This window comes from Rhinolophus sinicus, linkage group LG03 (assembly GCF_036562045.2).
Source record: "Rhinolophus sinicus isolate RSC01 linkage group LG03, ASM3656204v1, whole genome shotgun sequence".
NCBI lineage: Eukaryota > Metazoa > Chordata > Mammalia > Chiroptera > Rhinolophidae > Rhinolophus > Rhinolophus sinicus.
Genome location: NC_133753.1, coordinates 62,555,446 through 62,579,870, shown reverse-complemented (window position 1 = coordinate 62,579,870; position 24,425 = coordinate 62,555,446). Strand labels below are relative to the sequence as shown.

The following is a 24,425-nucleotide window of genomic DNA, read 5'->3' as shown; positions in this document are numbered from 1 at the left end:
CTTCCAAAGTTTCTATCAGCAAGACTAGAACATTGCTTTTATTTAGGTTTATAGATCTAAAACTCTGATTCTGATCAGAAGTATATTTAGAACAAAACACTTTATTTACAGAAGATGACTCTAAAATCCCTTTTAATACTTGAAAATGTTATATAAATATTCTTATTGATAGGTCCTTCTAAGTATTATTCCGAGTCACTCCATGCCTCTAAAATTACTTTGTGGTATTGAGCTCATCATCTGTTAGGTTTGTTCACTTCATTGAACCAGATTTGTTTTTTTATATATACCTATATTGTTTTCTCTGTTAACATATTAAGTGTCCCCAAATATAAATACAAAATTTTTATAAACCAAAACATTTTAAATGTATAAGAGAGTTTATACAGAGTTTATACAATTTTAAGGGCCACTTCAGTTAATCCTTTTGCAAAACCATCACCACCTAATTATATTTTTGCATCAGTCTAGAAGATCGTATATTGGAAACAAGGTAAACCCGTAGTGATGTATATTCTGGTGACCTGACTTGGGCCTTATGTATGTACTGCAGATCTCCACCACCTCTAGTGTCAGGCCTTTTCTTTGTATAGGTGTAATTTATCACATCTGCCCTTCTGATGTCCCCATGCTCTCTTTAGGTAAGCTCAGCAACCGCAGCCATTCTTTTGAGCAACTAGTATACACTTGGGGTTGAAATTCCTAAGTGAAGAGTTCTAATTTACCTTTGCGAAGTGTCATTCTGTAGTTTTAAGAATTATCATAAAGAGAAGGAACTAAAATCAAACTGAGAGAGTGCCAAAGCAATAAAAGAATGTAAACAACAACAAAAAATCATAACTTTGTACAAAAGCAATCTGATTCTTTTATTTTTTCTTATAGGGCCTATTTTCTATATACTTAATAATTTTCATAATTCTCTACTAGACCAAATTCATGTCATTAACATCGGACATTAATTGTGGAATACTTAATGAATATAGAACTCTCATAAAAGCTTATCTATAGCTGAATCTAGAAGATCATTCTCAGGTACTATGTTGGATATTTTATAACTTTGTTCAGTCCTCGTGGATCTTTAAGAATAATGGTCAGGGATAGCACTAATCAATGTAATCTTAGGATTATCTAAAAATTCCATTTTTAGCAAATAATTGTCCCACTTCATCAGAAATATAAAAATTATTTAAATGTTAGGTTCTTTTCCTTACCTATGAGTTAATGAATGCGTTAGTTAGCAGTAATATGGTTATGAAAAATCCTGAACCAGAAAAATACCAACGTACTTATCTGAGTACCTTTTCAAAGGCTTCCTTTTATCACTCAAGCCCAGTAGTTTTTATTCTAAGACAATTAGTCTTCACAGCTCCTTAAGCTGGGGTGACAAAAATGAATGTCTCTTCTAATGATTTCTGGGAATCTAGTTTTGTTCTTAGTTACTTTTCTGCTCAACCTGAATGGAGATTTCATTTGTCTGATAAGCAAAGTTTCCCTTTCCAGCACATTTGGTTTTAGATCATAGATTCAAGGGGGTGTTTGAGGCGAGTGATACACTAGAGCTGGTAGTTTAAGCCGCAAGTTCAGGGGCTACCACAGTTACACTTTTGTAGTTGGTTAGGTTCTGGAACATGTTGCAGTCCATCTCCACAGTGAGCCGCTGGAGCCCCACCTTCGTTGGCGTGAACAGGAATTGGGTGTGCAAGGTACTTCCGGGCCGCACTGAACTTAATCTGAAATAAAGAAAGGCAGGTGCTAGTTCTGTCCCAGGTTCATTCCTTTGCTGGTCCCAGTGACTCTGATCCTTCCCTACTCGAAGAGGTAGACTGTGATGACATAAACACCTTGCTGTTGAAACAGGATGTTTTAAGGGGATAGAAGACAGGAGCCTCCCCATGGTGAGCAATTGCATTGTTGAGAAGAGAAGTCCTATGCTAAGGGCATCCAAGTTGCATCTGTTGTTTATTTTATCACCTGTGACGTCAGTCTGGTCCTACTCTTGGTAACAGTGTTGGGGTATGTTTGGAAAGGCTGTAGTTTTGGAACCCTCACTTTGCTAAATGCAGTTGGTATGGCAGGCATATTGAGTTGTCAATGTGTCAACAGTTGGCGTTTGTTGCCTTGTGGCCTGCCTATGGACCTTCTTATGGTGACTGAGGGAATGGTGCAGATTTCCTTTGTGGAGGAGCTTTGCTCCACAATTGATCCGGGAGACCACAAAAGTCTGGTTAAATATTGGCAGTCCCCCCTCTCAACTTATTGGCAAGAATGACTCATTGAGTTTCATGATGCTGAGGCAGTGGCTCAATAACCAGACAACCTGTCAGGGACCTCCGGGATGGTAGGAGTAGTTGTTGTGAATGCTAAACTCTATACCGTGTATGAGGTGTGATCAAATAATACGGTGAATGTTTAAATAAAAAAATGTATTACAGTAAAAGACACATTGCCATTAATCTTCCTCAAAATACTCCCCCTCGCTTTGAACACACGGATTCCATTGTTCTTGCCACTTTCTGAAGCAGTTCTGGAAATCCTCTTTCATGAGTATCTTTAGTTGTGTTGTCGTGGCTGCCTTGATGTCCTCGATTCAAAACAGTTACCTTTCATGGTCATTTTGATTTTGGGGAAGAGCCAGAAGCTGCATGGTGCCAGATCTGGTGAACAAGGTGGATGAGGACACACTGTAATGTTTTTATTTGACAGAAATTGCCGTACGAGAAGCGATGTGTGACAGGGAGCCTTTCCTTTGTGATCACAAAATACAGTGAATGTTGCTGTCAAGTGCCATCCAACAGAAAGGCAGGGATCTTCAGTACAGGAAGCGATGCATCAAACCTTAGTAACAGTGTGACAAGTTTCAACTTGTTCAGTGCAGTCAGTGGGGTGCGAGCTACAGTTGAAAGAATAAAGCGGATGATTTATGGCACACTTTAAAACAAAATTGATCTGTAAATTGTGTTTTAAAGTATGCCGTAAATCATCCTCCATCATGACAACGCTCTATGTCACACATCACTTTTGGTATATGGCAATTTCTGTCCAATAAAAACACAGTGTGTCCTCATCTGCCGTATTCACTGGATCTGGCACCTTGCGACTTCTGGCTCTTCCCCAAAGTCAAAATGATTCAATGCAATTAAAGACATTCACGAAAGAGGACGTCCAGAGCTGCTTCAGAAAGTGGCAAGAACGATGGTAGTGTGTTAGAAGTGAGGGGGAGTACTTTGAGGGGTATTAATGGCAATGTGTCTTTTACTGTAATAATTTTTTATTTAAACATTCACCGTTTGCTCATACTTCATATTCACTGAAGGATGCAGTGGACATAATCAGAGGAGAGATAATGAAAGAAGATACTTGGCAACATCTAACACCAACAAGGGATTAATACCTAGACTATACAGGGAACTCCTATAAATCAACAAGGAAAAAAATCAGGAACACCAAAAGAAAAGTGAGCAAAGAACTTTGCAGAGGAGGAAATGGACAAGGCTAATAAGCATATGAAGAGTTGCAAATTAAAACAATAATGAGAGATTATCTTATTACTATTAGACTGGAAGAAAGAGAAAGCTGGGTATTGCCAAGCATGGAGGAATAGTAGGAATACAGAAACTGTCGTATACAGTAGTCTGTACTCCCTCCAGCAGTCAACGACAGTTTCTGTATTCCTACTTTTCTGTTCTATTTAGCAAAATTCTGCAAACAAATCTGATAGAACCTGGTCAAAACACGTCATATCCTATGACTCAGCAATTCCATTCGTGGCCATGGAAGTTTCAAATAAGTATATAAGGGGGCATGTGTGGTTATGTTCGTTGCCGCAGTATTTGTGGCGTCCGAGAGTTGGAGGCACTCTGGGTGCCCATCACTGTGAAGTGAAGCAGTAGGAAGTGGGGGATGGGACCATGGGGTATTATGTAGCAGAAACAATGGACTTGACATCTGTGGCTAAATCTTCAAAACAGATCTGAGTTAAAAGTAAGAAAAAGAATTAACATCATTTATGTAAGTTAAAAATACAGGTTCGTGAATCAACAGTACATTTTACACATACTAACAAAAGAGTATAAAGGATGGTGGGCATGGGAGTAGGGAATAAGAATAAAAGAATATTTAAATAAAATTCAGTATTGTGGTGGGCATTAGTAGAATGCAGCTTTTAGAGGCAGCCTACCCTCCCTGTGATATTCTCTAGAACCTAGCCCTAACCCCCTCACCTGCGTTCACCACCAATACGCTTGCTCTTCCTGCATGATCAGGGCAGCAAACGGTCAGATGGATGCTTAAGCAGCACACAGCCTCCCTCACTCCTGTCCGCCTAACCACATGGTGGCCCCAGGATGAGAGAGGTTCTAATCCCTTACTTCAGAGCGTATTTGCTCTGTCTATGAATATAGCAAAAGGACAGGCATTAATCCTAGGTCCCTGCCTTTCTGACCAGTTGAGATGTGTTGTGGGATTAGAAGGTGTGATCTCTTACCTGTATCTCCTCTCTCTGTGAATGAGCCCCCTTCCAAGGATGGAGATTATACAATCCTTCATGGTTGCACGTAGGGAGTTATAGATGCTGACTGAGGCCTTAAGTGGTTGATATTGCTCTGCTTCCTCTGGCATCTGTGGGAAGAAGCAAAACTTGGTGCAAAGGCCAAGAGCACAAAGCCACAGTCACTCCCTCTCCTCCTGGGCACCCTCCCCATACCCTCCTCAAGTGCTCTCCAACCGCTGATATCCTGACCCACATATCACAGCTGACTTCTTTACCCCTCTACCTGGTCTTCCTGCATTCACTCTCATCCTTGATCCATCACTGACCATCTCTGATGGTGCCTCTCCTTCACTTAGAGACCTTGGGGGGTTTCCCATTATGTCTGGAATTGAGCTTCAGTTGGCATTCAGAGCCCTTGTGGTCTGACTCCAACCACCTCTCCAGCTTCATCTATCCTTCCCTTGAATAAACAACATCCAAGCCACATCGGGTACTTTCCCATCCCCAGCACACTCCTCAGGTTCCCTTCCTTTGGGCCTCTTTGCTCAGTCTTCTGCCTGCCAGGGTCTTCTCCCACCTCTGTACTAAAAGCTTACCCATTTTTCAAGGCCCAGTATAAATGCCACCCCTTCCATGAAGTTTTCCTCAAATCCACCAGATGGAATTAATCCCCTTTACGTCACTTATCCCATAGTGACTTTGTTCCTCTATTAAAGCACTTACATAGATGACCAAATGTTGTATCTCCCTTACCCAACTATAAACTCCTCGAGGGCAAGGACCAAATCGCATTCATTTTGGCCAGGGTAGACATGTGGAAAGAGTACTGGACCAAGAGCTGTAAGATTCTAAAAATGTCCCATTTTTATGATCTTGGGCATGTTGTTCTCTAGGACTGTTTCCTCATCTGAAACAGTCCACCTCACAGGGCTTTTGTATTAAAAGAAATAAAGGAGATGAAAATACTTTGGCCTATGTATAAAGTGCTAAATAAATGTAGGCTATTAACTCTATAAGTATGGAGGCAGCAACTGGAAAGACCCCGATTTTAGAAACCTTTACTTAACCAACTAAAGTTGGAAGATTTGAACCCAAGTAGCACATGTAAAAAAAAAAGCATCTCTTTCAAGAAAAAGATCTCTCAACCTAGCATTTTCTGGCAATCCTGCTGCACAGTCACCTGCTCTGAAGCTTGAAGGTCTCTGATTCCTTCTGAAATGGGGACCTGAGTAGTGGCAAATGAGAGCAGTTTGGGGGAAGACAGCTGCCTACCTTGACAACAAGGCATGGTCTACAAATGGCGATGTCTTCCTGAGCAAAGCAGCTGAGGCTGGACGTGGAGTGCGTTGCCATGACAGTGAGCCTGAGGAAGCTGTTCTCAGGTGGGCTTCGCTCAAAATCGGAGGAGGACAGGCTGGTGGTGATCCTCCTAACTGAAACGTGATGGTGGAGTCAGTGCAAAGGGCCGCGTGTGTGTACTCCGGAAACAAGCAATAGTTACACACACCATGCATAGGCATCGGGACCTCACTGAAGCCAGAAAGATGAGGCCCCAGTATCAGTATTTTTAAAATTCCCAGGTGATTCAGTGTGCAGCAAAGGTTGAGAACCACTACTCTAACATTACCCCTTCGATTCCATTCTGCCGAAAGTTCCTTTTTTCCCCCAATGAATGTCTGATCACATTGACTGTCTCATTAGAAATTTTCACCAGCTCCTCATTGCCCAAAGAACAGAACTCAAACTGCTTAGCGTGATATGCAAGCTCCTGCGTGATCTGTCCCCATCAGCTCCCCTACCACTCCTCCCAACCCCTTGGAAAGGAAACATGGTGGAGAGACTGGAGGCAGTGGCGAGGAGTGGTGGTTAGGAGGCTTTTGCAATAATGTAGGCAAGCTCGGTTCCACAGTTTTCTCTTGCCTGCATGTTGGAACCACCCAAGGAATTAAAATTGTTTTTGATGGTTGGCTCCAACCATGGAATTTCTGATTTAATTGGTCTGGGGTGCTGGCTGAGCACCAAGCTTCCCTAGGTGATTCGGATTGCAGCAAAGTTTGAAACACCTTTGTTCTGCTGTAGTCCAGAGAATTTCAACGCTAAAATAACAGGGAGCTTTAAAAAAAAATACCAGTGCCTGGACCTATTCCAGACCAATTAAATAAGAACTTCTGGGAGGAGGAGCCTGTGCCCTTGTTCCTTCTGCCCGGAATGCTCACGACTCACTTTTCTGTCCACCGCTGCCCTACTCATCGGTTAAGAACAAGTGCAGTCTGACTTACTTGGGGGCAGCCTGCTCCAGCCTGGGTGTGATACACCCTTACCACTGTACTCTGTTTACCTTATCAAACACTTCGTACCCTGCTGCTATGGTCTGTTTACTTATGTTACTGCAATCAGAATTGTGGGGGGTTTTTTGTGTGTGTGTTTTTTTTTCTGTGCAAAGCGCAATACATATATGTTGAGGGAGACAGGACCCCAGCGGCTAGAAGCCACCTATTCAGACCTGCAAGGGGAGCCCTATAGCTGCTGTCTGCCCAGGGTGGGAGCTGGGTGTATGGGCCTCTGGTGGGGCCATAGTTACCCAGGTTGGCACTGAGTGTGAGAGACAGCTGCGTCTTCCAGAGCTGGGCAGCAACAATGCCGTTGTAGTACATGGCCTGTACCCCAATTGCCAGCTGCACCTCCTTCTCCTGGTCACTGGGGTTAACCAGGATCACAGAGAGCTGCATGTCCCCTCCCAGGGGTAGGGAGCCGGGCGTTTCCAAGAACAGGTACAGAGGGTCGGCAGTCTCAAGACTGGGAGGATGGATTTCACTGTCTTCCTCGTGTTTCAGTCTCTCTTTCTGGACTCTCTCCAGCACCTCTTTTTCTTGACGAGATCCTGAAGAATGGGAGAATCAAGGCAGACCTCTTACCCAGCAGGTATAGACCCTTCTAATAAAAGCCCAGGATTAAGATTCATTTACCCACTGCTGCTCAATGCCAAAGTCACAAGAGGTTTGCAAACCTCTAAGGCCATATTTAGCTAAAAAAAAAAAAAAATCTGTGCTAGAAAGATCTACCTCATATAAAGCGTGTCCCTTCTAAGTCACTCAAGAACAAAGTTCTTTTTCAAGTGCTATGAGTTTGCCCCTTGAACAGTTGAGAGAGCAAGCTTTTGGACAAGTCACACTGTTTCTGAGGACAGTTTGGCAGGGACTTGAATCTTCCTAGGTGAAGGTGTTTGGACTTATTCCAAGGTCAATGGGGGTCAAGGAATACTCTGGAGCAGGGGAGTAACATAATTATATTTGTGTCTTAGAAAGCTCATCTGGAAACTGAAAGTTGGAAAGGGAATAATGATGGAGATATTGGAGTCAGGGGGTCCAGTTAGGAGGCTGTTGGAACACTGCAGACAAGACATGATGAGGCCCTCGGTTACCTATAGACAGTGGGGAAGGAGATGAGAAGACAGATGTGAGAGTAATGTGGGATGGTAAAGGGGGGAGAGGTGAGGCGAGTGCAAGCCTTATTTGGACAGAGAGGTGGATGGTGGTGCCATTAACTAATGAGGAACAGATTAAGGGGTGCTTGACAAGAGGGGGAGAGGGAGAACATCTTCGAGCAGCTTCGTGGGGTTGTTTTATAGTAGTGGTTATCAACCGGGGGAAATTTTTGCCCCTCAGGATATTTGGAAATGTCTGGAGATGTTTTTTGGTTGTCACAACTGGTGGTGGTGGTGTGTGGGGTGGTGGTGCTAATGGGGCATCTAGTGGATAGAGACCAGGAATGCTGCTAAATGTCCTATGATGCATAGCTCCCACAACAAAGTTACCTGGCCCCAAATGGCAATAGTGTCAAAGGGGGTTGAGAAACCCTGTTGTATATGATGGGGAAAGGACGGCAATTCTCTATGGCCTGCATCTGTCTGGCCCATCCCTTCCCTTCATTTGTTGGTTCAGGGGCTAAGAAGTCTGGGGCCCTCCCCTGCCCAGTACCTTTAGGATACTTGTAATTCTGAGTGATGTCCTCACAGCGGTCACTGCCCACACCTTTGGTACTGATGTTGTTGCCAACATACTTAGTGTTGGAGTTGGTCAGCTCCAGTGTCCCATCCTCACAGCACTTCCAGACCATACATGAGGCGTTTACTGCGGCAAAAAGGTCTGATACTGCAGGGGTCAGCCCCAGTGTCCCCTCTTTGACTGCTCTGACCGGGACCAGATCACAGTCCCTCAAGACTGAGGGAGAGAAACGTCAGTGAGCAAGGGGAGCCACGCCCAGACCTCTGCTTGGGTCAGAGCTGCATACCCTCAGTCCCCATCTTAGACTCTATTTTCCCTCCCCCAGGATCAAGGTCAGAGGTGGGCATTGGGCAGAGTTTCCAAGAGGGCCTTGCAGGGATGAAACTCACAACTGTTTAGTCACAATACTTTTTGGTTATGGCCTGTGACAGGATCCCTCTCAGAAACTGGCAGGTAGAACCTCAGAGGAACATAATACACAGGAGTTCCAAAGCCAGTTTTGCTACAGGTACAATAGGACTAGGTCACATTTATTGAGCACTTATTATGTGCCAGGCCCTGTGACTGTCCTGTTCCTGGGAAAGGAAGAGTCATCCTTTTATGGCCTGTCTTGGTAATTTCTTCATCCATATCTAGAAGCTCAGAAGTCCTACCCTATAAGACCTTGATCCAGCCCATCCATCAGCTTTCTTAAGACTCTCTGCCCTTCATTGAGACTCAGCGCTCTCGCCTTTTGCTCTGTGGTGGGGCTAGTCTCCCCACAGCCTGGGGCTGAGATCACTAACACGGTTGTCCTCTTGTGCTCACTGGCGTTCTGCCAGCCACTATCCTTTTTTCCACTTCTCCTCTTTTAGAGGATGCAGAGCCCCTTTAGACCACCTGCTGCTCCTGTTTCCTCTCCGAGGGACTCCTTTAGCTCTTGCAGCTCTGTGGGGGCTCTGCCTACCCCCAGCTTTACCTCCACCTCCTATAGAAGCACTGGGGTACAGAATCTGCCATCCATCATAACCCTGGGGCAAAGCAGGCCGAGTCATCCAGCATTCTGTGGAAGTCTGGAAGATCCTGAAAGTAGCAAAAGGAACAATTTGAGTGGGGGGAAAAGGAATCCTGAAGAGGCTCTAGAAATGGCAGTCATTGTTGCCATGGGGATGGAAGGACACTGTGTAAAAGTCGCTGTGACACCCCTAGGAAGGGGTGTGCATGCCACTACTGACCATCAATGTCCTGCCTCCAAGAATCGTGAAGGTCTCCTCTCAGTGCCTGGGGCACTGGGTGCGGGGATTCCCATGGGGTCATACCACGCAGGTTTGGAGCCCTTCTAATCTGTGACCTTCAGGCTTCTCACCAGATTCTGCCTCTCTGGCCTTCTCCATTCTGAAGCCCCTCTTCACTGTAGTACTCATCCACAAGCAGGCCCCCTCCAGTGCCCTGGGCTGAGGCGAACGTGGTAACAACTCGGGCAGGGATTCCCAGGCACCGCAACACTGCATAGAAGGGGCAGAGTCAGAGGGCACCAGAGATGCCTAAGGTTGGGAGGGGGCAGGATGGCTAGCATTTTCAGTGATCCTCAGGGTGGTCATTGTCTTAAATGCCAGGTGACATTGTAGAAAGAGGAGGGGTATGGGCACCAGGAAGTTAGAACTGACACCAGGCACAGGACCTATAAAGCCGAGAAATGGGGTACAAACAAGTTACACAGTGGGCAGAGCATCGAGCAAGGGGAGGCTGACAGAAGATACAGCCGAGCATCGGGGGCTTCTCTACTGGGACAGGGGCTGGCAAGTTTGAGGGAGAAAGTGAGTTTGGGAACAGAGTTTGCCAAATGGGCCCAACTCTGCCGAGGGGGAAAGGAGCAGAAGATGGTCAGGAGGAGCTGCCCAGGACAAGAAACCGGTTTCTTGGCCAGATGGTGCACCTGAACCAGGTATGAGTAGAGGAAGTGCCTGCTTTGGGAGATGTCCCGCCCACATGGAGCCCCAGGGCAAGCCGAGAGGCAGGGCAGACACTCTGTACAGTAGCCAAGGGGACCTATGTGTGCAGCAGGCAAGCCTGTTCTGTACCTGTACCTGTGCAAGCAACAGCAGCCGACACCCAGGCCTGATCATCATACACAGGTCGCCTGTGGTCTTTGAGCCATTGCCGCAGGATGGGCACGCTGCCCCTGCGCTTGTTCCGCAAGGACCCTTCCTGGGCGGCCTGGATCTGCGGTGTGGGCAGGACATTCTTCTCCTTCAAAGCATGCAGCTGTTTGAGCAAATGTGTGGATATTATGTGAGTCCCAGCCCAGGATAGCTTCCGGGATGGAAGGGACTTGTGGGGCGGAGTGGGGGGGGGCATAGGGCAAGGATGGAGGTTGAGGAGGGCCCATCACAGATCTCCAAGCATAGTGGACAGACCGTATGCATCAGACTCACCTAAAACTTGTTAATCCTGCATGTTCCTGGACTCTACCCTAGCCCATTGGGTTATATCTCTAGGGGTGGGGTCCAGGAATCCACCTTGTTAACAAGTCCTCGGAAAGCGAGGGCTTTGTGGACCAACTGGCAAAGAAAGCTCCAGCCACAAGAGGAGTGTGTGTGGCCCCTCACGGGGCTGGGTTCCCTCCCTGCTCCTTCACTTGCCTGACCCTAATTCCTTTGAGGGTGTTTGCACCTGAGGCCTCAAGGCCCTCTCATCCTGAGATTCCTTTTCCTCGCAGGCTGGTCCTATCTCTCACCACCTCTTCAGAGGGGAGTCCAATGGCACAAGAGGAAATGGGGAACACATTACTCCTGTGAAAGCACTTTTAGGGACAATGGGAAAGCACCAAGGTAGCTTTATGGTCAGCATTTTTGTAGAAAACATTGAAAAATAAAAACAAGTCCCTTTGACCACCTTAGCAGCAAACCCTGAGTAAGATGAACCCTAGTCTTTCCCTGGGGGATCTAGGCCTCCAGTTTGGGATGTGAGGAGGAAGCAGGGGACCAGGGGAGTGCTCTGAGGAAATCCAGGCCAGTTTTAGTCCTCGCTGGCTTATGTCCTAAATGATGATATCTCCCTTTGCTTTTATCGCCCCTGTAGATGCTACTGTCCTCCCCTCCTCACTCATGCCCTTCTCCAGGAATTATCTCCGTACCTTGGGAGGAGGGAACCATTGGTGTTTTTGAAGATACCCAGAGCCATAGAGGGGGGCAGCTGTGTCAGAGGACTCACAGTTCCCCTCCTGTCACTCACCGAGGCACCCAAAACACGGGCCACATACACGGGGTTGCTCCACTCCTCCACCTGCTTGTCCCTGCTCAGCAGGCCCAGGCTGAGGTCCAAAGCATCGCCCTCGAACTGTAAGGACCACACAGGGCCATGACAAAGGGTCTGCACCACCCCCCCCCAGTCAATCCCCATCACCTGGTCCTTCTCCCAGACTCAGACTTCCCTCCTTCCGCCCTGGCTTTGTTGCTGCCCACCCCCACCCTGGGCCCCGTCTCTGGGCCTGGCAGTCTAGTCCTTTGCCTACTCTGTTGTCTGACTCTCCTGATAGGGTGTGAGCTCTTGAAGACCAGGGCTGTGTTGTTTCCTTTCATTTCTATCTTTACCCACTTCGTGCACTCTTATTGCTCCTGCTGGCACTGACGTGTGTGGAAGATATCAAGGCAGCGCCTGCTCTTGTCCCTGCTTGTCCCTGCTAAGCCCGTGGTTAGGAGTGGAGAGGGACATGTAGCCACATAGACTGTAGATCTTAGCAACATGACCAGAACAGTAGGAGAGATGCCAACCCAAAGCAGAGAGCACAGTGGAGAGATTCACTCTGCCTTTGGCGGCTGAGGATGGATTTCAGAGCGTCTTAAAAGATGGGTAGATGCTTCCTAGGGGATAAAGAAGGAAAGCTATTCCAGGCAGAGGGAACAATCAGCCTGCATGGCCAGGGGCTGGCCAGGGGCTGCAGCATGGGTGGCTCTTGGGGAAAGGAAAGCAGTGACCTGGCTGTGAAAGGCCTGTGTGTTGTGTCGGGGGATTTGGGTTTTGCCCTGTTAGACAGTGGGGATTTAACAGAGGTTTAATTTGTATGGTCTTTAGGAAGATAACTCTGGAGGCTGGTTTGATGTGGCCCTGAGGAAAGAGAGGCACCACTCAGCTGAAATTGCTTAGAGACATGGCCTCATGATCAGGAGTTTTGGATCTGCCAGCTCTGTCTGACCTGAACACTGAAGGTTATGGGGTAACCCCTCACCTTCCCCAGAGGCCCCCGTACCTGGCCAAAGTCCCAGCACTCTTCCTGGATGCAGTCAGCAGTACCCAGATAGATGAGGCCGTTCTGGTTCAACACGTACTCTCTGCGCTGAGCCTCATTCTCCAGGAACACAGCATCCCCTGGTGAGAAGCAGGCAGGGATGAGGGCCTGTGGGTGATAGGCCTGCCTTCCACATCCAGGCCTCTGCCCTCCCTGTCCAGGTCAGGTTTGGCTGCAGGTCTCTCCCTCAGCTCCGGGGATCTGATGAGGACCGAGGAAGAACTTTTTCTTTTCACTGTCCTCACTGGGACCCAGCCTCCCCTCTGGTGGAGAGTGGGAAAAGGGGTCAGAGTTTCTGGGTCAGCCATGGTAGTCTTCATAGCCAGGCAGACAGGAGGAGTAAGCCAATCTTTGAAAGCCCATTGGTTTCCAGAAGACATGTGTATCCAGAGTGCTATCAGCCCAAGAGAATTTTGCAGCAGCCCAGAGAGCTTCCTATGGGGCTGTTATGTCTCTCTCACAAGTTCAATTAAAAAAAAAACAAAACAGTGTTTCAGAAACAAAAAAAAATTAAAGAAAAGATTGACAGGGGTGAGCAGAAGAGAAGAGAAGCATTTAGCGATACAGGGTCCGAGGGAGCAGTGGAGCTGGCAAAGTGGAAGCCAGAGCATTGGCTTTCATCCTGGGGGTGTCCAAGTGGGTCTAGGCCTCCCACGGTCTCTCCCTGGTGTCTGTCCTAGGTTCTCATCCGAGGGTTGGGTTGTGGAGGAGTAGGGGGGCTTTAAAGAGGCCATTGACCACTCTAGGAAGCTGGGATGGGGGGGTGGGAGGGAATCTGCTCTGCTTGCCAAGTGTCTCTCCCTGAATCTGGTGCTGGGAGTGGAGTTGGGGGGTGGTTAGACTGGTTCCTGGGGACTAGAAGGAAAAAAGGTTTTCCCAACCATTCTCTTCCCCAACCCCCCAGGCATCCAGCTGGGATGAGGGTATTCAAATCAACAGATTTGATATTAGATAGGATATTAGAAAGCCCTAAAAAACGTGGGGCCTAAAATCATAGAGCAGGTGCCCAAGGAGCCCTCAGCTCCTGCCCCTCCATCCTGAGTACTGTGAAGTCAGCTGACCATCACTTCTTTGGAAATCACTTCAAACTGAGGTGTTTGGCTCCAGACTCCGCAGGGCTCTGAGAAGTACACTGTCAGAGCACAGGTGGCCCCACCCTCCACAAAAGTGGAAGCCACACTTCTCTACTTGGGTGCAGCCCCCCTTTCATAAAGTTCCTGCTTATGAATAGGACTCTGACTTTCATTATAGGATGTAAAGTTTCCTTTTGAATTTAGGAAAGCCCCATTTCCAAGTATGCTAAAATGAGACTGAGTCCCAGATAATCTCTGAAAATCTCTTAATCACCTCCTAGCTGAACAGAGGCAATAACTCACTCCTGCTCAGGGAGACACATCCACACATACTCATATAAAGGCTGTTCCTAGGCAGGTCCCTACTAGCCAAGCATGGAGGCAGAAATCCTGGCCTGGAGTTAAGACTATGGGTTCCCTTTGAACTGAGCACTTTCCCAGAACTGTCTTTGCTGTGTCTTTACTCGGGCTGCCAGGGCTTAATTCTGGATGTGGGCGCAGAGTCAGTGAGGTGAGTACACTAAGCCTCAGCTTTGGGATGAAATGGTTTGAGAGTCTGTCAGCATGTGGATAGCCATGGGGCCTCCCCCACCTGAAGGGGCCCTGAATCCACACTCACCCACAAAGGCAGGGCCTAAATCACTTCAAACTGAATGGATTTTACTCCCCGTCCATTTTTCCACCTGCCCACCCCCTTGGAGCAGGAAGAAAAGCCTTGAACTAGAACAGTCAGGGCCATCTGAGGGATTGGTCAGCTCCATCGTGGGCAAGAAAAGTGGAGAGAGGAAGTTCATTGGGATTCAGGTACCATTTAGAAAGGGAGTCAGGAACTCGGGACCAAAGACAAGGGCTGCAGGAGCCTGGAAAGATTTCTTCTACTTCCCCGTTTCCTCTCATTTCCCAGCCCTGCCTTGTAATGAGGCCCCCTTCAGGCTGGCAGTGAAACTCTTGAAATGAAAAGGCTATGGACTTGTTATCTGGGGTAGCGAGGACAGGAAAGCCGGGAGAAAATGTTTTCTATTCCCCTAAACAACCCTTCAAGAAGCCCAGAGAATGAAGGTACGTGGTGGCAGATTTAAAAAAAAAAAAGAAAAGAAAAGAAAGACAGACTCAGTCTTCAGAATGGGAAGGGAGAGGGCCCGTTGGCTCCTGTTTGGGCCATGTCAACCATGTCTGACAACCTTTCCAGGGTGAAATAGACCCAACAGCCTGGGCTGAGCTTTTCCAGAGGTGGCCACTGGTTGGGCTGCAGGAGGTCACCTGATCCCAAGAAAGCCCACCCATTGACTGCTGAGCTACAGGAAACTGACCATTTAATTTGTGGCTCCAGTCAGATAGTACTTAGATCAGTATGCAGAGGACTCACATTCTGTAGTAGTAAGAACAGAACAAACAAGTGGAGAGAAGCAGAGATAGTGAAACAGGGTAGATTTACTGTGAAGCTGATGAAGCTGAAGATTTGGGGGCCCTCCCTAGGCCCTGGAAAGAGCCTTAGCAATTCAAAGTTTTGTATTCATTTTCTCTAAAACATTCCCCAAATTATATAAACCTCAGGACCCATAACACCTGAATGTACCTAAAGATCGACTATGGGAGTCCAGGAAAGAATCAGAGAAGTCCATTCCTCAGGTCACCTCCATTCCTGAAGCACTTTCTAGTTTTCACCCCCCTGTACTGTTACAGTAAAGGGCAGCTCTCCCAGGGTCATCTCAGTGAGTCTCAACTCCTGTAACCAAATAGCCTGAGCCAGCACCAGGGTTTGGTGGTGAGATAAGCCTTTGCTTTAGTGGGAAAGGCTGCTTCTGCCAGAGGTGACGCCAAGACAGGACCCAGAGTCTGAAAGGCCATTCATCCAGGGAGCAGACACCACAGTAACAACTGCTGGTGCCGCCCTTAGAGAAAGCTATCCACTGGGACCGGGGGCAGGCGCTCCCTGCCAGAACTGCACCCAGGTCCTGTGCCTTGAGTACCCTGTGCAGCCCAGACTGACCCAAGTCCAAACTCACCTCGAACCCAGGGGTTAAAAAGCAGTGTGAACTGGCCCAGGAGGCGTGGCTTCCTGCCTGAGACCTGCAGCAGGAGTGAATAGTGGCCTATGACAGCGTCTGAGGGTGTGGTCACAGAGATGGTCCAGGACTGGGTATCTCTCTCCTCCACCATCGCACTCCACCACTTCTGGTCCCCCAGACTGGAAATCGGGAACGTGGCTTGGGTTCCGTTGGCCTTGGAAGGCTGCTCGCCTGAACTCACACACAGGTGAATTGGTCAGTTAGACGTCTTGCTCACAACTTAGGGTAATAAAGTCAAATATCACAAAGTTGGAGCAGGTGAAAATTGTTTTTGGAAGGGAATAAAAGAGGCCCATCCACTAAGGGGAGGCAGTAAAGGGTGATGAGAGCTCACAGGGTCTCAGTGCCCATGGACCTACATCTGCAAAAGGTTCATAGTCTATAAAATGGACATAGTAATAATACCTGCTTCGAAGGGCCAATGTGAGATTTTGCATGTAAAATGTTTGGCCCAATATCTGATGTGTGGTACAGATTCAACAAATAGCAGCAATTACATGTGATATTCAGCCTGGATTAGATCCCCTTCAGGCTTTTCTACAAAACTGTTATTATATTTGCAACCAGAAGAAATCCCTTAGTGGTAATGATACTGAGCAACTTCTGAATCATAATAAGAAATATTTATGCACATTATCTCCTCCTCATAACAGCCCTGCTGGGTGAGCAAAACTTCTTTAGGCCCAGGTGCCATGTGGGCCATTTGCCCCTTAGTTCCCTGAGGGGGTGCTAGAGAAAGAACCCCCCATCCTGCTGCCCAAAGGGTCTAGGCCTGCCCCACTTACCCGTTTGTGTAATGAGGGCCACCTTCTTCAGCGCAGGCAGAAATGCGTGGACTGGGGCCCGGAAGTGCAGCCTGATGCTGAAGGGCTGCCCCCTCCTCACAATGAGACGCCTGGAGCTGATGTCCTTGGTATGGTGCTCTTCATTGTTTCTTGCTGCCTGAAAGTCACAGCTCTTAATCCCCAGGGCTATGTGGAAAAGAGAGAAACCAAGGTGTCTAGGTTAAGTGTGGAAACTAAGTAAAAGCAGAGACCCTGGAGTCAGAGAGACAGCGTTCGAAAATCCTTGGCTCAATTTACTTACTTACTAGTTGTACCACCACCTCAAGCAAGAAACCTAACTATCTGAGCCTCAGTTTCCTCTTCCTTTACTCGTCTTGCAGGGTTGTGGAGGTTAAATGAAGTAATGCATATACAGTAGTCCTGCCTTATCTGCAGGGAATGCGTGCCAAGGCCCCCAGGGAATGCCTGACGCTGTGGATACTACAGAACCCTATATATACTATGTTTTGTCATGCATATATATAATAAAATTTAATTTATAACTTTGGCACAGTAGGAGATTAACAACAAGTATTAATAAAATAGAATAATTATAATAATATACTGTAATAAAAGTTGTGTGAATGGTTTAGGGGGCATTCTTAAGTAAAATAAGTGTTATTTGAGCATAAGCACTGTGATACTGCGAAAGTCAATCTGATAATAGATATGGCTACTAAGGGACTAAAGGGTGGGTAGCACATACACCATGAACACAGTGGACAAAGGAATGATACACATCCCAGGAAGAATGGAGCACATGGCGTGAGATTTCATCATGCTACTCAGAATGTTACCGAACTCAGGTTCAGTGCCGCTTGCCACTGGAAAAGTTCAAAACACTACAGTGACAAGGGTTGGTGAGGAGAAAAAGCACCCTTTATTCTAGATGCAGGCAGCTAGGGAAGATGGCAGACTCACATCTAAAAAAAGCACCTTCCCCGAGCCAAAATGATTAAGGGATTTTATAGGCAGGTAAATGGGAAAGAACAAAGGAAAGCAGGCTTCAGGGCTGATAGTTGAGAAGTCATGCCCTGGCATCTTCCAAGGCCTTAGGTCTGTCTCAGTGTTATCTTAAATCTTACTGTCCACAGCCGGAAAGTTATCACTGCGGAGTTGAAATCGCAAGTTCCGATATCTTGACGCCTGAAGATTTAAGCCGCTTTTTTTTCAGGTTAGGATGTTAATTAGTAAGGTATGGGTAGCCTTGAGAAAGAGAACTAACAGATAGATAATTAGTGAGGGGAGAAACTAAGACAAAACAGCTGAATATCAGGATAAATTAAACTGTAAACTGGCTAAGTTTAATGTCATTGATCTACTGAGTTTCACCCTTACAAGAACAGCATGCAACTTAAAACTTAAGAATTGTTTACTTCTGGAATTTTCCATTTAATATTTTTGAACCATGTTTGACCACAGGTAATTGAAACTATGGAAAACGAAAACATGGATAAGGGGGGATGATTGTAATACACTTAGCACAGTGTCAGACACATAGTAATTCCCATGAAATGAAACACTATTATTATTATTATTGTTATTATTATTATTATTATCATCATTATTATTAAGAGCAATGCTTGTTCTCACTGTGGACGTCCTCTTCTGGTCCCAATCCAAAAGCAATGAATAAAATCCAGAATCTTGCTCAAACCTACTCATTTTTTTCTTAGAACACAGTCAAATAATTGTTGTTGTTTTTTAACTTTTACTTATTTTAAGTGTGTTTTTCCAGGCCCCTCTCAGCTCCAAGTCAAATAGTTGTTTCAAGGTAGTTATGGAGGGTGCAGCTTACACTGGCCCATGCGGGATCGAACCGGCAACCCTGGTGTCACAAGCACCGCGCTCTAACCAACTGAGCTAACCGGCTGCCCCCACAGTCAAATAATTTGAAGAGGTGGTTTTGAAATCATTAAGTCCAATTTTCATGTTTTATAGATAAGAACAGTAAGGCCCAGAGAGTAGAACCACCTCTCCCAAGATCATACTTGTCTGTTTCACCTAAAGGCTCACCAAACACACAGCACCATGCAGCCCAGAAAAAAGAAGGGGGCCTGAGAGTATTAAGACAGTCTAATTCTCATTTTACAATGAGAATTTATGAGACTTGTAAATACAGTGGCCCCTGATGTTTCTGCATCCTCTGGGTCTGCCTGTTTTTTGCGTTATGTTTGCCTTTGCCCCTTTTAGTAGGATTCCCTGACCCTTACTTCCTCTTCTCTCCCATTTAGCCTTGAAGCTATGACACCCTCATGCTTTCCCAGAGTCATCTCCCGTAAGTATCACAACCCAGTAAGAAGAGTCATGTTTTAATGAACCTGGGACAAGAATATAAATCCATGTTAACCACTATCACCATCTTACCATTATCGTCACAACTATGACCACCAACTGTCCCCCACCAACTACTCTATTGCCACACCATAGCCCCACCACCATCACCTCCGTCACTACCAGCACCCACCACCACTCCTTGCCATAGTCACACCATCATCACCTCCACCACCATCCTACTTCCTTTAATGAAAACGTAATGATGGAGGGGCTGCTGACAGTCCAGCAAGCCCCATGGAGAGCTGGCTTGGCTCACCCTGTCCCATGCCTGCAGGCTGCTCTTATCCACTTGGCCACAGGAAATGCCTGTCTTGAACTGTTGCTCTGGGCTCCCTCTTTGAATCTGTCTTCCAGGTAGAAAGTGATGGAGGTACTTTTGTTGGCTTAAGAATCTGCAAATAGTGAAGTTTCCTTCCACTTCTCCTATGAGCTCCCTGACAAGTTTCCTCTTCCCTACTCCCTCCCCACTGGTATCTTTTGAACCAGCTACTGGGAGTTACCCTTTTTCATTTATCTCTTGTGCCAGGAGGCCCAGGCAGGGGTATGCCTGGCAGGCTGGAGTCGGGGGTGGAGTAGGAAAGATCTTTCAGCTGGAGAACCCCAGGAGAAACCTCTTAGCTTGTTGCTTCTGTGCCCTTAAGAGACCCTCAGAGACATACGTGGACAACACTGGAAGACTCTGGAAGAGATGACCCAAATAGGAGACCCACATCCAATCTCAAATCTTAGGCCCTAAACATATCATGTGCTGCAAATTGCTAGATGTTCGTGGGTTCTTTTGATAATGTAAAGAGAGAATATGTATGTCTGGGATTCATCTGTGTGAAAGAGATAAGGAGGTAGAATTTGTTGGTGAAAAATAATGTGCTAAAAGCGGAAGCCAGAGCCCCATCTATTCCAAGCCTGCCGGGTCTGGGACACTCTGTGAGTGAATATTTAAAACTATCTTGGGACTCAGAGCCTATGTCTTTTCTATTTCTACTTGTCACTAAGGAGACAAGATACAGAAGAGGATCTCTTATTTGGCTGTCTTTGGCCTTCTAAAGCCCAACTTTTGCTTGGGCTCTGAGACGGTGTCACTAGAAGTACCCTGGGGACAGCTGTACTGGCCTGCATATATGTGGGATAGCTCTAGAAGGGTATAAAAGAAACAACAAAGAACATTGATTGCCTCCAGGAAGGGGAGCTGGGGAATAGGGTAATAAGGGGATTTTTTTGGTGTTTACCCATTTAAAAGTTACTAAACTTTTAAAACTTCGAACCACTGCCCATTTGAAGAATCGTATTATGTAAAAACAAATGAATCTGCTGCCTTCTCACTCCCCCCCAAAAAAGATTCTTCATAAGAAATGAAGAGGCAAATTTTTTGTTATTTGTAGATGATATGATTTTTACCTGGAAAACATGAATCTACTAAAACATGATTATAAAAGGTAAGACAATTTAGTAAGCTTATCTTAAGTTTAATGCATTCCCAATAAAAGTGCCAAGTTTTTTTCTCTGACACTAGGAAAGCTGATTCTAAGGTTCAAAAGGAAATTTCTAAAAGGGGAATGTGGTATGACCAGGCTTCCTAGACATTAAAACATAATGTGACATTACTGTAATTGAAAAAGTACATAGACCAAAATGTATGCATTAAGTGTGTGCTAACTGTGGCACTTTGAATCAGTGGGGAAGATAAGGATTCACTAATAGATGGATTTGGGATACCTAGCTTGCCAAAATAAAATTGGTTTTCTACCTTGCACCATACACCAAAATAATTTTCATATGGATCAAAACTCTAAAAAATTAAATCCTAAAAGTACTAGGAGAAAAGATAAGAGACTTATTTTTAAGTCAGTCTGGGAAAGGCCTTTTAAAATGTTATGCAAACCTCAAAAACCATAGAGAAAAGACTGACAAATTTGATTCCTTAAAAATTTTTACATGGAAAAATTCATAAGCAAAGTTAAAGGATATACAACAAACTGAGGGGAAATGTTTGGAATTCATATCACAAGGTAGAAGGTGCCTGCAAATCAATAAAAAACAACAAACAATAGAAATAGGTGAGGGTCTCATGGACAGTTTACAGAAAATAAAATTCAAATATCTCTTATATACATGAAAGATGTCTAGCCTCATTTAATATAAATGCAAAATAAAACTACCCTGGGATATCATTTTTCTCACCTATCAGACTGGCAAAGATAAAATAGTTTGACAACTTTCTGAGTTAGTGAAGATGTGGGGAAATAGTTACTCTCTTATAATGCTGGTAGGAGTATACGGTAATGCAGCTTTATCAAGGGAAATTAAGTAATATCTACCAAAACTTTAAATATCTGTACTTTTGGATCAGCCATTCTACTTCTAGATATTCTATCATGCAAATAACCAAACCTGTGTAAAATGAAATATATACAGTTATATCCATTGCACTGGTAGTTACAATAGCAAAATATTGGAAACTACCAATCTGACCATAAATAATGTAATGGATAGATAAATTATGGGACATGCATTGAAAAGAATACTATACAGGCATGAAAAAGAATGAAATAGCTCTATATAACCTGATGTGGAACAATCTCCACGCTATATTGTTAAATGGAATAAGCAAGCTATAGAACAGTCTAAAGAATAAGCTACCTTTGTATAAAGGGTGAGTGTTGGGGAGAATATATATGAATTTACTTGTGTTTATATAGAATATTCTGGAAATTTATTACTTCTGGATAGGGAAATTCAGTGACTAGGAGTAAGTGTGTATGTGTGTGTATATATATATATATACACACACATACATATATATCCTTTTGTATTTTTGTAACATGAGCATATATTATATGTTAACATTAAAAAAAAAAAAAAAAAAACTTGGAAGGGAAGAAGAAGCCTGACTGGAAGAACGCTTTTCACCACTGTGAACTCTCCATGGGAAGGCACTGGGGAGATCACCTGCTGATTCCCCTGTTGGAGGCTTGTTCCACTTCTGATACTAGCGAAGAGAATCTCCTCTTTCCTGATACAATTCCCATGGAGCTTCACAGATACCCATGATCTAACAGCAGATCAGTTGGGGCACTTTGCGGGGAGCCTATGTTGAGACAGATATTTTGGTTGAGCTGGGGAAGGTAGGTGGGAAATGTGAGGAAGATGGCGGGAGGAGTGACCAAAAAGGTCTGTCCTGCTTCCTACTGCACCCATACCTTTCAACTCCTCAGCCTCTGGCAGAATAGCAAACTTTCAACTGTGTGTATCCAAAAAGGATTCATTTGTTCACTCATGACACAAATATTTATTGAGCACTATTGCGTATCAGGAACTGAATGAGGCATTGATAATACATACAGCAATATATTAGATAGATGTGTGCCTGCCACCAAGGAGTTTATAGTCCAATACAGGAAACAGTGCTAAGTGCTTATACCATTAATTATTTACTTGCTATAAAAGAGAAGTTTCAAGTTCTAGGACCCAGGTGTGGAAGTTAGGAGAGTCCTCCCTGAGAAAGGATATTTAGGCTGAGAAAGTGGAAGGATAAATAAGAGTTAGCTAGGTTAATAGGGCAAGGAGTGGGGTGGGGTGGAGTGGGAGAAAACAGAGCAGTATGTGCAGACTCCTAAGGCAGGGAGCAACTAAAGGAAAGCCTTGAACTGGAGCATAGATTATGATGGCGAGAGGTAAGGCAGGGTTTACCTCCAGGGTGGAGAACTATTTGTACTTTTAGTGCTTCTCAAATCACATGAAATCTGTTCAGTTCTGAAAGTGCCCCAGTTACTGAGGGCAGAGTTGAGGTGAAGATTTTGAATTTTATCTCAGAGCACTGGAAAACTGTTGAATGGTATTTTAAGCAAGGGAGTAACCCAATCAGATTTGCATTTTTAAAATACCACAGGGACTGAAATAGGGAAAATTATTTAGAGGGGGCAAAAGTGGAGAGGACCAGTAAGAGACTAAACACTCAAAAGCATGTGAACCATCTATCAATATGGACCATACGCTGGTCTACATGTCTCAACAAATTGCAAAGGATGAAAATCAGACAGAAAATATTCTCTAACTCCATTGGAACTAGGCTAGAAGTCAGTACAAAAAGATAACTAGAAAATCCCCAAATATATGGAATGTAAGCAATGTGTTTCTAAAATCCATCTTTGATTCTCCTTCTGTTTCTAATGTTGATCCTTCTCCCTCTACCTTGGTGAGAATGGCAGAGCTCTTTCTCACATTCCCACACACTTATACATTACCCCAGGTCAAGCATTTCCTGAACACTCTTGCTATGTCCAGCACATGGCTTGCCTCCCCTTAGGAAGCTCCACGCTCTTGTACAGTCTGAAAACAAGTCCCAGTCTATGGGGTCCAAGGCCAGCTAGGAGCACTCTGCAATCAAATTCTTTTTGGCTGTACTCCTGAAACAGCGGCAGGCCCAAGCAGGCCTCCAGCGGGGAGAACTATTTGTACTTTTAGTGCTTCTCAAATCACATGAAGTCTGTTCAGTTCTGCAAGTGCCCCAGTTACTGTAAAATAGAATCACCTTTAAGCACTGATATTACAGGCAATGACTGTGATCCAAGACTTAGAGGAAACAGATACCTGAAAATGTGGTCCAAACTCCTTAGACTGTCATCTGAAACCTTGTACCCCCGAGCACTTGCCTCATTTGTTTCCTGGTCCTTGTTCCCTCCTGCTCTGATCTCTAGCCATCTGCATGACTTGTAGTTTCTGACTGCTTTACTCTACCCCTGCCCCTCCAACCTGGAGTCTATGTGGGGGGACTCCTAGTGCTTATCTTTCAGCTTAAATGCCACTCCCTCCTAGAAGCCTTCCTGGATCCACAACCCCAAGACGGGACTAGTTGCCCCTCCTAATGCTCCCACAACACCCTGCACTTACGTACCCCAATGGTGGTTCTCGCCGCTCTGTGTTATAACCTCCTGTTTATTTTGTCTTCACCACATGCTTAGACTTGAGCTCCTTGAGAGCAGGCCCTGGTCCTTTTTGTATCCTTGGTGCCTCGCTCAGGGCCTGGCCCCTAGTAGAAACTCAGTGAATATTTGTTGAGTGAAAGAGTTAATGAATGTGGTCTTAAAATCGGGATTCATGAAAGAGTCCGAGGGTGTGGGAGCTGAAATATTCCAAGGATTCTGAAGGTCATGTCTCTATAAGATGTCCCCTCCACGATGTTTGCCTTAAGCCATTTTTCATGACTGTCAGGCAATAATTACAGAATGAAATAATTACAGTAGCCTCCCACTCCCACCTTGGTTTCACTTTCCACAGTTTCAATGACTTGCAGTCAACTGCAGTCTAAAAATATTTAATGGAAAATTCCAGAAATGAACAATTCAAAAGACATTTTGAGAGACAG

The 24,425-nt window shown here is 45.4% G+C and overlaps 2 protein-coding genes across 7 annotated transcripts in view; one reads left to right on the top strand and one right to left on the bottom strand.

Moving 5' to 3' along the window:
- Nucleotides 1–24,425, top strand: part of CCNDBP1 (cyclin D1 binding protein 1) — a 68,595-nt gene that overhangs the window by 9,093 nt on the left and 35,077 nt on the right. For all 4 annotated transcript variants that reach the window (XR_012494773.1, XR_012494771.1, XR_012494772.1 and 1 more), the window contains exon 10: nt 18,961–19,004. The gene's annotated coding sequence lies outside the window, so the exon portion shown is untranslated. The remainder of the gene's footprint in view (nt 1–18,960; nt 19,005–24,425) is intronic.
- Nucleotides 179–19,515, bottom strand: EPB42 (erythrocyte membrane protein band 4.2). 3 transcript variants are annotated; one of them, XM_074327850.1, is made up of 13 exons: nt 19,320–19,515; nt 16,688–16,873; nt 15,840–16,073; nt 12,722–12,840; nt 11,707–11,811; nt 10,554–10,737; nt 9,839–9,977; nt 9,452–9,555; nt 8,467–8,709; nt 7,071–7,370; nt 5,762–5,922; nt 4,484–4,617; nt 179–1,730 (listed from the first exon to the last, which is right to left on the bottom strand). In XM_074327850.1, the coding sequence occupies exons 1-13, from the start codon at nt 19,327–19,329 to the stop codon at nt 1,568–1,570; spliced, it is 2,082 nt and encodes a 693-aa protein (XP_074183951.1). In that variant the 5' UTR covers nt 19,330–19,515; the 3' UTR covers nt 179–1,567. The 3 variants fall into 3 exon arrangements, with proteins under 3 accessions (XP_074183951.1, XP_074183952.1, XP_019580941.2); XM_074327851.1 differs by having other exon boundaries at nt 8,467–8,619; XM_019725382.2 differs by having other exon boundaries at nt 10,560–10,737; nt 19,320–19,514.

What these genes read in the sequence shown, in the direction of transcription:
- EPB42 (XM_074327850.1), bottom strand. An exon ending in GGCCAGAGAGGCAGAATCTG is followed by an intron (nt 9,556 to 9,838) that starts GTGAGAAGCCTG and finishes TGCTACTTTCAG; the next exon opens with GATCTTCCAGACTTCCACAG. An exon ending in CACAGAGAGAGGAGATACAG is followed by an intron (nt 1,731 to 4,483) that starts GTAAGAGATCAC and finishes TCTTTATTTCAG; the next exon opens with ATTAAGTTCAGTGCGGCCCG.